This window comes from Lemur catta, chromosome 16, assembly GCF_020740605.2.
Source record: "Lemur catta isolate mLemCat1 chromosome 16, mLemCat1.pri, whole genome shotgun sequence".
In the NCBI taxonomy this organism is placed as follows: domain Eukaryota; kingdom Metazoa; phylum Chordata; class Mammalia; order Primates; family Lemuridae; genus Lemur; species Lemur catta.
Window position 1 is genome coordinate 14,300,854 of NC_059143.1, and position 15,305 is coordinate 14,316,158.

A 15,305-nucleotide genomic window follows, 5' to 3' on the forward strand; every position below is an offset into this window, starting at 1 on the left:
TGTTTATTTTTTAATTGATTCTCTTACTGTGAAAAAGAAGACATATTAAACTATCTGAAATCCTAGCCACTCACTTTTCCCTTTATTTGATCCCCCGTCCTCTCACTGCATTAACCAACCCCTTTTACCTATTTCTCCAAACTTAACATAAAGCCCAATTAAACCTTATCACTACTCCATTAGACAGGCTTCTGCACACAGCTGCTGTGGTTCTGATTATGAAGTACCATTCTTAGTTTTAGCACAATAATACATAAAACTTTAAACAGCTGCTACTCACAAAAACATAATTTTCTTTAAATAGTGAGAGGTGTAACAGCAGCTTCAACCTTCACCATGGAGTTAGGTTGCTCAAAATAAATTAATAAACCTCTTTAGGTTCCTATTCAGGTAGAGCTTCTCAGGTCTATTTTAATAGCCTAAGATTGCTTATAATACTGCTTTTATTCTATAAAATGCAGTAAGTATACAATCATCATCAGGCCTTGGCTATCAGAAACAAGAATTACTTCTTAAAAATCCATGGACAAAATGACAGAAAAATACACTAATTTTTATGTCATTTTAAACAAATTTGAAAGACATAATAGAATTCTTACCTGGAAGGTTTCCATCAGTTTCATCAGCACTAGGAAAACTAGCAACACTTGTAGAATCCGAAAGGTCCAAAAGTTTAGCACGCAATTGCTCAATATCACTCTCTTTGCTAGCCAACTGCATCTGAAGTTCATTCCTGTGTGTACATTCTTCTACCAATTGCTATTTTTGAAAAATATCAAGATAATATAAATAATCAAGCTCAAATGTTTTCCAACATTAAGCACTAATTGAAATATAAATAAGTAATCTAAATTGCTAATACTAAAAGTTTACTGTAAACTTGGTGAATATTCACCACCACAGATTTTGATACACTATAGAATATAAGTTCTTTCTCAGTAATACATTGCTTAGATAAGCTGCTTTTCTCCTTGCTTTAAAAGAGTTTTTGTTCTTAAACTTAAGGCATCAAAAAAAAAAAAAACAAGTTAAAACCACAGGAAATGCTTTTCTTTCTTCAAATGAAATAGTTGAAAAGGTATAGAAAACTTCTTAGGATGGTAAAACTATAAATGATGGAGTCAAACCTTGGATCTAAGTCTGTTTAATACCAGACACCAGGCTCTCAATTTTGTGCTATTAATAAGCCAGAACGTATCAAAAAATTAGGCTTGATATTTTGATTTCAGAAAATGAGTCTTGACCAGAAAAAATAATCTAGAATACCTCAAAACCTCTACCCGAATTATAATCAATATTATAACAGCCATATCCCAATTTCAGTCTGAAACCAAAGAGACAAAACCTTGGTTGTCTCTGTCAAAGTAGAGCCTCTAATGGCAGCAGCTGCTAATGGGTAAAAATTACTCAAGATATAATAGGTAATAGAACATCTTTTCAGTTTTTACAAGATCATGGTTCACAGTAGAGTAATAATGATCATATTGTGAAGAGTATAAACTAAAATATACATTTTTATACAAGAAAATACAATCTAAACAAGACAGATAACGGGTATATACAGTAATAACAATTTAAGAAAATAATCCTACATGCACATACAAAAATCTTACCGCTTGCATGTCATTCAGTTCCTTCTGATGTTTCACTACCATCTGATTGAATTTTTCTCTTTCTTGGTTGAGTTCCAGTTGCAGCTTTCGATTTTCCTTTTCTTTCTTTCTCAAATCTTGTGTATTAGCTTTCTTTCTATCAATTTTAAAATCTTTTCGGTTCATTATTTCTGCCAGCTTGTTAACAGCCTATTCAAATATTAAAATATTATTAATAAGGATCTATATGGTAATCATCCAATTTAAATCTCTATTAAAAACGTATTTTTTCCTTCAAAATCAGGAAGCAGGACTTTCTGTGTATGTGAAAATTAGGACAACCTAATGAAGGCTGAGATATGATAACTGGTAGCAAAAGTAACTAACATTTATCTTACAATTCAAATATAAGACCTAGGAGCCTCTATTTGGTTAACTTTGCAACCCAGTACCAAATCAGGAGTATGCTAGTCCCACTCTGATGTTAGGTTCTAGTATTAGCAAATAAGGTTTCTATGCCTTGGCCCCACGCCCTTCTTATCTTGTACAACTATACAATATTACCACACAAGTTAGCTTTCTTAATTGAAATTCTATTTCACAAATACATTTTCTATAGTTAATCGAGAAAGAATTTACATTTGTTCTAATAACAAGCTTGAACCTATAAATCTTGGTTTTAGGAAAATGTGCACAAAGAGCAATTATTAACTTTTTGAATATATGATACTCAAGTACAAAAACATGGAAAAGGCTGAAAGCATGTATACCTGTGTTTTAAGGGTTCGTTCGGTATTGATATTCTTTTCAAAGGCAGCCTTAAGAATACTGATCTCCTCTTCCTTCTCCAATTTATATTCTGTCAACAAATTACATAAAATGTTATTTTACGGCTCAGGGGTGGGGAACCTGTGGCCTTGGGGCCCCACGTGGTCTTCTGGATCCTTGAATGCAGCCTTTTGACTGAATCCAAATTTTACACAACAAATCTTCTTAAGAAAGGGATTTGTTCTGTGAAGTTTGGATTCAGTCAAGGGGCCACACTTGGTGATCTGCAGGGCCACATGTGGCCTTAAGGCCACGGGTTCCAATTTCTGCATTCCAAAATAACAATGTCCTTAATTATTCAAATTAGTATATACTACATAGTAACTTTCAGTAACCTCATAGTAATTCTTAAAGCTATTTAACACATGAAAACAGACATTTCAAAAACCTTACAATGTAAATAGCTAAAGATTAATCACCAAATTTGTTTTAACATGATTTTTTTAAAAACCCACATACCTTCCTCTGCCTTCCTCATTTTCTCAGTTAGCTCTTCATTTTCTTTTCTTAATAATTCAACATCCTTGCTTAGCATGCTATTTGTTTCTTCAAGCTAAACAAAGCACACAAAGATTTAAGCTACAGCCTTTTTGCTACCCTCATATTTAAAGCAATAACCTTTAAAATAATACTTCACATTTTCCACAGATGAAGACAGGTAAGAACAGGTAAGACATTGCTGAAAACTATAGAAAATGCCTGGTTTCCAGTTTAAAATATGTGGATATAATTAAGTCCAAAATATTTTAAAAATAATAGCTTCCAGGCCAGGCATGGTGGCTCACACCTGTAATCCTAGCACTCTGGGAGGCCGAGGCAGGAGGATTGCTGGAGGTCAGGAGTTCGAGACCAGCCTGAGCAAGAGCGAGACTCTGTCTCTACTAAAAATAGAAAGAAATTAGCTGGACAACTGAAAATATATATAAAAAAATAGCCAGGCATGGTGGCGCATGCCTGTGGTCCCAGCTACTCAGGAGGCTGAGGCAGAAGGATTGTTTAAGCCCAGGAGTTTGAGGTTGCTGTGAGCTAGGCTGACCCCACGGCGCTCTACCCTGGGGAACAGAGTGAGACTCTGTCTCAAAAAAAAAAAAAAAAATAATAATAATAGCTTCCAAAAACTTTTTCAGTATATACATATACATATATATATGTGATATGTATGAATCAAAGGGGAAAAAGAACTAGACTGGAAACTAGGAAATTTGTATTTAGTTCTAGCTCTGCAATTAACCTACTATATGACTTGAGCAAGTCATAATCCTTCCATCCTCAGTTTCATCATCAGAATAATGATGATGCAAATGACAATAAGATATTTATTGATCAATTACTTTTAGCAATGTATTTATTTATTTATGTTTTTTATTTTTTTTTGAGACAGAGTCTTACTCTGTTGCCCGGGCTAGAGTGAGTGCCATGGCGTCAGCCTCGCTCACAGCAACCTCAAACTCCTGGGCTCAAGCAATCCTACTGCCTCAGCCTCCCGAGTAGCTGGGACTACAGGCATGTGCCGCCATGCCCAGCTAACTTTTTCTATATATATTTTTAGTTGGCCAAATAATTTGTTTCTATTTTTTAGTAGAGACGGGGTCTCGCTCTTGCTCAGGCTGGTCTCGAACTCCTGACCTTGAGCGATCCACCCGCTTCAGCCTCCCAGAGTGCTAGGATTACAGGCGTGAGCCATCGTGCCCAGCCAGCAATGTATTTATTAATCATCCTATCTATATTATTTTATTTAATCCTCATAACAATCATGTGGAATAGATATTATTATTTCTATTTTATAAATATATGTATTTTTTCTTTGTTCTTGAGACAGAGTCTTGCTCTGTTGCCTGGGCTAGAGTGCTGTGGTGTCAGCTTAGCTCACAGCAACCTGAACCTCCTGGGCTCAAGCAATCCTCCTGTCTCAGCCTCCCAAAGTAGCTGGGACTGTAGGCATGTGCCACCATGCCCGGGTAATTTTTTTTTTTTTAATTTTCTTTATTTTTAGTTGCCCGGATAATTTCTTTCTATTTTTAGTAGAGACAGGGTCTCACTCTTGCTCAGGTTGGTCTTGAACTCCTGAGCTCAAGCGATCCTCCCACCTCGGCCTCCCAGAATGCTAGAATTACAGGCGTGAACCACCGCATCCAGCCTTTCTATTAGATGAGAAATCTGAGGCTTAGAAAAGCTGAAGGAACTTTGCCAGGACTATATAACTTCTTAGGGGCAACACTAGCATTTGAACCCAAGCCTGCCTATATAAGAGTACTTGATGGTGGCTTCAAAAGAAAAGTCTCTCTAACTCCGCTTTTTATCCCATGATTCTATATAGACTACAGTATAAACCTCAGATTGGGTAATCATTTGGAGTATTGGTTTTCTTATAATGGATTTGTAGATTATCCAAAGAATTTCTCATCCCAAAATAGTTCCTCTGAATTTCACAGAATTCTGGCCCACAAAATCCATTTCAATGTATTAAGAGAATAAATGAATTTAAGTTAAGCATTTCTTCACATGAAATATTAATATAACTAATACGATTTATAGCCAGAAAGGAAAAAAAGCTCAATGTATTGAATAAGAATTTTAATCATTAAAAATTGTTTTGGATTATATAAACTATTTTATACATGAATACAGAATGACCACTACGTATAAAGCAGAAGTACACACACAGGCACACACACCCTAATACATTAAGATGTGATTTATTTTGATTTAAATCAATTTTAGTTATATAACTTACCTGACCATCACACTTACCCGACTAACAGCGTGATCTTTATCTGTAATCTCTTGTCTATTTCTTGAAGCAGCTTTCTTGCTTTCTTGCGTCAATTCAAAATACTGTTCTTCCAGAAGCCCTCGAGCCAACTGCTCAGACTCGGCTTTTGTTTCTGCAAGATCCAACTGAGTTGCAAGAGTTTCTCTGTAATAGATTTTTAAAAGAAATGGATATAATTTCAGTTCATTCTTCCATATTAATCATATACTTAAAAACACAACTATCTTTAAACGATAAAAAGAACTAGGTATTTTATTGCTTAAACTTTGAATCCATTACCAACTTTCTATAAAAGCAATAAATTTAACGTCTCACACTTTGAAAAATTATATAAATGTAAAAAATTATTTACTCTTCTATATGCTATTGTGCTTAACTAAGAAAAAGTAATAAAGCAATAGCAAACAGTCTATTTTTGAAATGAATTTGTTGTGAATTTGGAATGGAAGGCAGCATGGCACAGTGGAAAAGTCACTGGCTGGTAAATCAGGAGGCCAAAGCTAGACCTTTATCTCTGTTATACCATTAGCTAATTGCCAAGGGACACTGGGCAAGTTCCCAATTTAATCAAATCTGTAAAATGAGAGGGTTAAACTGAATTATCTGTGAGGTCCCTTCTAGCTCTGAAATTCAATGAGATGATGAAAACTTATAAAGAGATTTGCAAACCACTATGAACTATTCTGGGAATGCTCCTTGGAAATTGCGCTTTAAAACTTCTCAGAATTGACTTTCAGACCAGAACAAAATCACTCCAGTCTGCCTGGCTGCCCATAAAGCCTCTTTTGGATAAGCTATCTTATCCAACGGTCACCACTGTATCCCCTGTATACAGTAGGTGCTCAACAAATGTTATGAGTAAGTAACTTCCATCATCTATTTTCTAGTAAGGGAGTATTACAAATAAACTTTTCTTCCTCAAGCCTAAAGAGGGAGACATACAGTTACCACAAGAAGAGAATATTCACTCATTTACCCAACAATTATTTATTTGAATGTTTACTATGTGCCAAACACTGTTCTAGGAATTAAGGAATAGGAAGGCTGTCCGGAAACTATCCAGCTATGTAACTGTTCTTGTTATATTAACAATGGCTGGATATTTTCCCAGCAGTCCTCATAAAACAGTAACAAAGTTCCTGCTCTCAGGGAGCACATATCAGTTGGGCCATATAGACAATTTAAAAAGTGAACAAGTAATATAGAGCATGCCATAGAATAATAAAAGATGAAAGGTGGAAAAAGCCATAAACGTGTGTTTTATTACAGGGTGATCAAGGAGGCCTCTCTGCTAAGATGACATTAGAGAAGAGATATGAAAGAAGTGAGCAATGCAGGTATCTGGGAATACAGTCTTTCAGGCAGACAGAACATCAAATAACAAATGCCCCAAGGACATTCTGAATAAAGCTAATGTGAGTATAGTGAGGGATGGGGGAAAGTTGTAAGAGATGTTTTAAGAAAAGTGAGGAGAGAGAACAACAGACATTGTAAGGCTTTCTAAGACAATACAGGGACTTTGGCTTTTATTCTGGTACTCTGATGTTTAAAAAAGATCATTCTGGCTACTGTACTAAGATCAGACAGCAGGAGGACACTGGCAGAAGCAGGGGCACCGTAGCAGGCTACTGTAATGATAGATTGGAGAGGACGGCAGTTTGGACCAGGTCAGTAAATGGTACAAGTGGTAAGAAGTGATCAGATTCTACATATAATTTTTAGTTAGAGTTGGGAAAATTTGTTGATAGATTGCATGTAAAGTTTTTTTTTTTTTAAAAAGAAGAATCTAAGATGACTCTAAATTTTTTAGTTAAACAACTGGGAATAACAGAATTTCTAATTACTGAAATGGGGAAGACAGGGAAAAGCAAGCTGGCACAGTGAGGGAATTAGGACTTTTTTCCAGACTTGTTAAGTATGAGATACTTATTAAATACTCAAGCAGAGATGTTAAATAGACAGCTGGACACACAAGCCTGGAATTCACGGGAGTATGTACTTGTACTCTGATGCTATTTAAAGCCATGAGGCTGGATGAGAACAAGGAGGGAGTAATCCCTTGGGTCCTCCAAACTCTAAAGGTCTCAGAAATGAGAAGGGAAAAGGAGCAAAGGAGCTTGAGAGAGAGTAGCCAATTCAATAAAAGAAAAATAGTGTTCGGTGTCACAGAAGCCAAGTGAAGAAATTTTGTCAAGAGAGAGTAATCAACTATGTCAAATGCTGCTGTTAAGTAAGGTGAGGACTTAAAACTTCCTATTGTCTTTAATTATTAGGAAAACCACAGTGACCTTGAGAAGAGTTGTTCTGTTACAGCGATGAATGCAAAAGTCTGACTGGAGTAAGCTCAAGAGAGAATGGGAAAAGAGGACACAAGAGACCTGATATGTCACTTTTCAAGTAAGTGTTACACAAAAGGAAGCAGAAAAACAGGATAGTGGCTGGAAGAGGATAGTGTAGTTAAAAGAGGGTTATTTTTTAAGGAGATATCTAACTTTATGTTTATGTAACAATGAGAATGACTACAGAAAAGGAAAAATGATTTAATAAAACAGAGAATTGCTGGAGTCATATTCTTAAGTAGACAAAAAAGGAGGGGGATCAAGAGGCTAGCATTAGATAAGAGCACATTTTGTTCATTTATATCATCAGAAGGAAGAAGGCAGGGTTTATAGGTACAGATGCAGATAGGCTAGTAGCTATGGTGGTGGGAGAGAACAGATATTCTCTTCTGACTTCTAGGAGACAAGGCCATTATGCATATGAGAAGGAGGGAAAGACAGAGATTTGAGTAGAGAGGAGACGTGAAATAGTTGTCTTAGAAGGGCAGAGTTAGTATATTAGGAAAAGATAGGCAATACCACCAATGTGAAGTCTATGATGCTAGGAGTGGTGCTGCTAGCTATTATAATACAGGGCTTCAGATCATGACATTGTTCTTGTCTGGGTTACTGCTTTTCATCAAATTCAGATAAAAGTATCTAAGTTATACTTTGAAATACCAGAAAACCTTTTTATCCCACAATACATTTCTATCCCTGCTTATGCAATTGTGTAAGAGAAAACAAGAAAGAATGAGAAGGATCATTCATTCAAACTTCCTTCACAACTCTCCATAATGAAAGACTTGTCTTTACTAATATTTAAGGCCAATCTCTCACCTTTATTCTCCAATCTCATCAAAGAATTAAAATTATTAATAATTCCATATTCTTATGGAATTGAAATTGTGGTTCTTATAGACTAGAAATTGTGGTTTTGTTCTTGTTCACTGCTAAAATTTTCTGGCCCATAGAAAGTGCTCAGAAATTCTATTTATTTGAATGAATGAATGAACAGATGTGCAACTCTTTCCATTCTGATTTCCTTCCCATGCCCCATTTAAATATGTTCTAGTTTATACTATCATTAAAAATAAAAGGCTCTCCTTCACATTCTCTTCCAGCTACTGTTATATCTCCTTGCCATAACAGCCAAGTCTTTTGAATTTTTAAATTTAACAAATATTTGCAGAGCAACACAATGCTGAAGGTACAATTCTAGGTACCAAGTGTGTAGAAATGAATTAGAGCCAAGAACAAAACATTTGAAAATTCCTTCTGCCATAAAGCTTAAGTTCTAGTGGAAAGACAAAAACAATAAATAAAACAAGTAAGCAAATTCTGTAACATATTAGGAAGAGATAAATAAAACTAAAACATCGAAGGATATATGAACTGGGTAGCAAGACAGTGGAATGGGGTGAGGATGTTTACAATTTTAGAAAGGGTATTCAGGGAAGGCTTCTCTAAGATGATGTTTAGACCTAGACCTACAGAGGGTGAAGGAACAAGCCATGTAGATATTTAGAGGAAAATATTCCAGGCAGAAGGAAGACCAAGTCCAAAGGCCTTGAGGTAGGAAAGTAAGTGAATGGTTTGTGGAACTGTAAGAATGCCAGGAGGCTGTTGGATATCTGTCTCTAGTTCCACCCTTCTCATTCATGTCTCAGTCCTCATTAATCTGGTATTCTCATCTCTACTTAGGAACTATTCTCACGAAGATAATGAACAAGCTTAAATATAAATATGATGGGCAACTTATTTTTTACTTGGCCTTTCTGAATATTTGGTACTTTAAATCATTTTCTTTTCTGAAATATCTACTCCTGTAGCTTTTGTGATACCCTGCTCTGATTTTCTCTTTTATTATTGGTGACTTCTTACTTTCCCTTTCTGTTCCCCTTCCTTAAAAGTACAGGAGCTAGTGGTCTTTCTTCAGTCCTTTTGTCTTCTGATCCTACAGTAGGGGTTACAACTTGCTGCTGGGGAAGACCAAATGAGTCCACAGGTGTCCCCCCACCTCCTGCCAAATATACACACACATTTCAAATAGTTTTGGGTCAACATCTTACAACAATATAGTATGGAGTATATTGGGTGCCTCCTCACAGTGAATTGCACAAACCAGGGATTGTATATTACTCTGTGAATACTACACAAATGGTAGGCAACAGACTATGACTACTGTCACAGAGAATAACCAGGCAAGGTAGCTTTGTGTCTATTTTAGATTCCAATTAAGTATGTTATCTAGCTCTGAAACTTGGTCACCAAATTAATATGTTGATATCTGTTGTGATGCTAAAATTTAAGGTACTATACAGCCCCAAAATAAACTATTGTCAATTTTGTACCTTAAATATTTCCTTTTTATTTGTTTGGTTTTTTTCTGAGATGGGGTCTCACAATGCTGCCCAGGCTGGTCTCGAACTCCTGGGATCAAGCAATCCTTCCCACCTCAGCCTCCAAAAGTGCTGAGATTATAAGTGCAACCCACTGCACCCAGGTGTTTCTTTTTTTAGAGACAAGGTCTCACTCTGTTGCCCAGGCTAGAATGCCTTGGCATCAGCCTAGCTCACGGCAACCTGAACCTCCTGGGCTCAAGCAATCCTCCTACCTCAGCTTCCTGGGACTACAGGCGCTTGCCACCACACCCAGCTAAGTTTTTGTTTCTATTTTTGGTTGCTGGGCTATTTTTTTCTATTTTTAGTAGAGACAGGGTCTCGCTCTTGCTTAGGTTGGTCTCGAACTCCTGACCTCAAGTGATCCTCCCCACCCTCGGCCTCCCAGAATGCTAGGATTATAGGTGTGAGCCACTGTGCCTGGCCTCCCAGGTGTTCCTTAAATATTTTAATCAACTTAATCAATCTGATAAAAGCAATTTAATAACAAAAGAAATGCAATTAATACCAAGGTATTATCATACTTAATTTTTAATCAAGTCAACAAAGTTAAACAGTGAAAAGTCTAACCTAAATTTACTTATAAAACTGTTAAAAATGAATTTAAGGCTGGGCGCAGTGGCTCACACTTATAATCCCAGAACTTTGGGAGGCCGAGGCAGGAGGATTGATTGAGTTCAGGAGTTCAAGACCAGCCTGGGCAACACTGCAAGACCCTGTCTCTACAAAAACTAAAAATTAGCTGGGCGTATGCCTGTAGTTCTAGGAGGCTGAGGTGAAATGATAACTTGTGCTTAGGAGTTCAAGGCTGCAGTGAACTATGATTGCACTACTGCACTCCAGCCTGAGTGACAGAATGAAACCCCGTCTCTTAAAAAAAAAATTTTAAATAAAATTTTTATTTTCCAACAAAAAATGAAGAAAGAACAATAAAAGTGAAATATCTCCATTTTGCCACACCTTATGTATTAAGGATCTGACATTGAGTGTCAATGGCTGTTAACAACTCAAAGAAGCAACCAGACATTACAAGATTATATATGAAGTAGTTTTTTCACTTCTACAAATGAGATTTGAATCTGATTAAGCCACTAGATCAGGAATGTCGAATAAAACTTTCTACGATGATAGAAATGTTCTGTATCTGTGCTATCCAATACGGTAGACACTAACCACATATGACTATTGAGCACCTGAAATATGACTAGTGCATCTAAGGAATTGAAATTTTAATTTTATGTAAATTAATTTAAATTTAAATTCAAATGACTACATGAGGCCAGTGGCTACCATATGGGACAGAGCAACTCTCAATTTAACTACTGATCTGCAGAAAACAGAAGGGGGAAATGTTCAACTAACTATGGAAATGAGATCAGCAAAATCACACCTGAGGGACTCTCTACAGGACAAAAGATCTAGTTCTTCAACAAATAAATGTCAAGACAATGATTACTCTTATGGTGAAGAGGAAAGAAGGCATAATTAGGAAGTGGGATACAGTGGGCTTCTGAAATGCAAAGCAAGGTTCTTCCTTGTTCATGGGTGGTGGTTATAATGATAGCTGTTATATAATTCATAAAACTGTGTTTATTTTCCTCTTTTCTGTATTTGCATCAATAGTTAAAATTTTAAAATTTCTTTCAAAAGTGGTAAAATGAAAAGATCATATAACAATGTCAGAAAACTAATTCCAGTGCCTGTTCTAACACTATGTAGCCCAGCTGTATCAATCTTTGTGGGCCTGGCAGCTCAACTCTAACATGAGGTTGTTAAATTTTTTTTTTTTTTTGAGACAGAGTCTTACTCTGTTGCCCAGGCTAGAGTGTCATGGCGTCAGCCTCACTCACAGCAAGCTCAAACTCCTGGGATCAAGCAATCCTCCTGCCTCAGCCTCCCAAGTAGCTAGGACTATAGGCATACACCACCATGCCCGGCTAATTTTTTCTCTATATATTTTTAGTTGTTCATATAATTTCTTTCTATTTTCAGTATAGACGGAGTCTCACTCTTGCTCAGGCTGGTCTCGAACTCCTGGGCTCAAACAATCCACCCGCCTTGGCCTCCCAGACTGCTAGGATTACAGGCGTGAGCCACCGTGCCCGGCCGAGGTTGTTAAATTTAAATAGCTTTATAAGGTTTTCTCCTTCAAATACCCTAAACACATTTAATGAAAATTAACCAACATGATAATACTAAGAGGAAGACCTTATATACCTTTATCTAATTTAGAAATAATGATTTGTGAATACAACACAAATTACTTATATACAAATTATTTACATACAAATTGATGATTGAAAGACCCTTGAAAACAATTGTCAAACAATTTTTTGACACAGTTTAATAAATCTGTGCCATTGCTAGTGTTGATTTATTGCATTGTTTCTTCACCATAAAGGTAAATATCAGCCTAGTCTTATTTGTTCTGAATTAGCCCAATAAATTGTGCTATATACCATTCCCACCAGAAAAATGGCATGCCTACTCACTATTTTAAACTTAAGAATGCCTGTTGTATTGGTTCCTGTTCTAAAGTAAAATGGACATACTTTTCATTTTGCAGTTCCTGTATTTTCTTTAAATTTTCTCTGTTTTTTTCTTCAATTTCTTCTTTAAGTTCCTTTACCTGGGTTTTATAAAGTGTCTGCAAAACAAATGATAAGAAATAACTGTTTATCATGGGTTAAAAAATGGTTTGGCAGTTTCTTATAAAGTTAAGCAATTAACATATGACCTAACACTTCCACTCCCAAGTATTTACCCATGACAGATGTAAATGTATGTCCACACAGAGTCTTGTATGTGAATTTTCATTATGGCATTATTCACAGCAGGTCCAAATTATAAACAACCCAGATATCCATCAACACATGAGTTAAAAAGCTGTGGTATATCCACACTACTTAGCAATAAAAAGGAATGAACTACTGATAAATACAGCATGATAAATCTAAAAAAATATTATGCTGAGTCAAAGAAACCAGATGCTAAAGAAAAAGTACATACTGTGTGATTCCATGTATATGAAATTCTATAACAAGTGAAAATAATCAATAGTGACAGAAAGCCTATTAGTCACTGTTGGGGACAGAGGGGAGTGGGTAAGATTGACTTCAAAAGGGCACAAGGGAACTTTCTGTGGTGAAGGAAATGTTTTACATGTTGATTGCAGTGGTGGTCACACAGGTGTACACATTTATAAAAACTTACTGACTTTAAAATAGGTACCAATATAATTTATTATATAGAAATTATACCTTAATAAAACATATTATAAATTATATTATTTGGGAAAATATTATAAAGAAACTTGGCAATACTACTAATTTAAAAGTTAGATCAATTCTTGAAATGAACAATGTTAGAAAAATCACTTCCCTTTTGGTAACTGGGATAGAGCAGGTGGTTTAGAGACAGAAGAAATATACACAAGATTTATCAAATATTCTGTTAACATATCAATAATATATACTTATTACAGAACAATGTTTCTTACAAGATTCACTAAGTTTTTGCCAACTCTGTCAACAAATATTTAACAGGTCAGACTAATATTATATTAGCTGCCGAAGTTGTAAACTTTCAGTTCTGATGTCTATTACTTTGTCTTTTTAAACTACTCTTTTTAGTTTAAAAGATAATAATGAAAAAAATAGGAAGGGGCAGCAAATAGCTGTGGAGAACTACTTTTATACTGTACACTTAATCATTTCTCTAAGATACAGCACTTCTCTAGGTGAAAAATAAATTCTGTAGAAATGCAAATGAAGAAAGAGTAAAGACTTGCTCCAGTTTAAGTATTTATAATTTCTACAATTAAATAATCCATTTTGCCTTTAGGACCCAGGTTCTCATCTCTTCTCTTTCACTTCAAATACTGAAATTTATGTAAGTAATCAATGAAGGAATAAAAAGAAAAATAATCTGATATGAAAACTCAGATTAAAGACAAATCTCACATTTGGTTCTCTCACATTTGGTTCTTAACAGCTTATCAAATTAAACACTACGTAACCAAATCCGCACAAGCAATCAACAATCAACTAAGAGGTCAGGTTTTATACAGTATTATTTTCTAGAGGCAAATCAAGAATCCATAGGAACCATCACAAGCATCTGACATCCATCCAAACACCTTGAGGCACTGGATGATTACTTTGTGGAAGCATATGGACAGTAAGTGTATAGGATACTACAGACCACTCTGCAGAAGTTATTAGTATGCACTTTGAATAGTTAAGTGTTAATATACACTCAGGGAAAGATTTTTCAGCTATACCAAAATTTTTTTTAAAATTTAAAAACATATATAAATGATGGCCTAATAAGCCAAGAAAGAAAACAGACAAAAAATAGAAAGTCACCGTGTTTATTAGAAGATGAACAGAGTCATTTGAAAAAGAATCACAGTAGGCATTAAGGGATCTAAATACTTTTAGTCAGGTTTTGAAAGTCTATATGTTAAAAATGATTCTCACTTACCGAGAAATATTGCTCAGCTTCAAGTTGATCTTGTAGTTCTCGCATCTGTCCTTCATTTCCTCTATATTGTCTGCAGATAAAAGGAAAAATAGCAAACCAATGTTCCTGTTTATATTAGACTTCATATTATTCTTAGTTTGTTAAAGTTGCTAAAATAAAAAAGGTTTACTAAAATAATGTTTCTTTTTAAAAAACATACTTCAATAAGAAGGGAAAGCAAGAATAATAAATTAACAAAGGAAGAGGACTGTAAAGAGACATACATAAATATGTATCTAATACACATGTAAACACAACTCACAGAAGAACAAACTCAAAAAGACAGAGAAACACAATGCAACCCAAAGACACAGACTTTCAAGGACTAGTAATTTATCTGCAGCCACTAGGTTTTCAAATTAGATAGTAGTAGCTTTGTATTTTCAGTAACTAAAAAGGCATGTCAAAAAAAAGAGCATGTGGTTGATATAAAGTAGATAACAAACGTCCACTGAATGACGAGTAAGTTATTTTGGGAAAAGAAAAATATAAAAAACATTACTTGGTGAAAATGGTAGCTCTAAAAGGGGAAAAGAATTTCACCAAATATGAATCCAACTTAATCAAAACTAACAATTTTATCCAAGAATCGCTGTTGTAAATGAAGCTGGCAAGTGAAGGTATTAAAAAACAAATTTGGAGGAAATAAAAACCCATCTTTTACATTAAGTTTTTGAAACATGTCCTTGTACAAATTCTGAAAGCAATACTGACACCTTGCTTTGTATTTGTTTCATGTAAGCAGGCATATCACATCTCAAGAGTAATAGAAAAATAAAAAACACACTTTACATTCTGAGATGAACCAAAGAAACAAAACACGGTGTCATCATGTTTTATTTTAGTCTCTTAAAAACAAAACACATCA

General features: G+C 35.2%; 1 protein-coding gene across 1 annotated transcript in view; it reads right to left on the reverse strand.

Moving 5' to 3' along the window:
* The window catches only part of ROCK1 (Rho associated coiled-coil containing protein kinase 1), a 139,307-nt gene that overhangs the window by 12,768 nt on the left and 111,234 nt on the right, over positions 1 to 15,305 (reverse strand). Inside the window, exons 21-27 of the mRNA XM_045527986.1 lie at positions 14,399 to 14,468; positions 12,466 to 12,560; positions 5,172 to 5,337; positions 2,880 to 2,973; positions 2,363 to 2,451; positions 1,614 to 1,802; positions 600 to 759 (exon numbers count right to left, since the gene is read on the reverse strand). Of these exons, the coding sequence (XP_045383942.1) occupies positions 600 to 759; positions 1,614 to 1,802; positions 2,363 to 2,451; positions 2,880 to 2,973; positions 5,172 to 5,337; positions 12,466 to 12,560; positions 14,399 to 14,468 (863 nt within the window). The remainder of the gene's footprint in view (positions 1 to 599; positions 760 to 1,613; positions 1,803 to 2,362; positions 2,452 to 2,879; positions 2,974 to 5,171; positions 5,338 to 12,465; positions 12,561 to 14,398; positions 14,469 to 15,305) is intronic.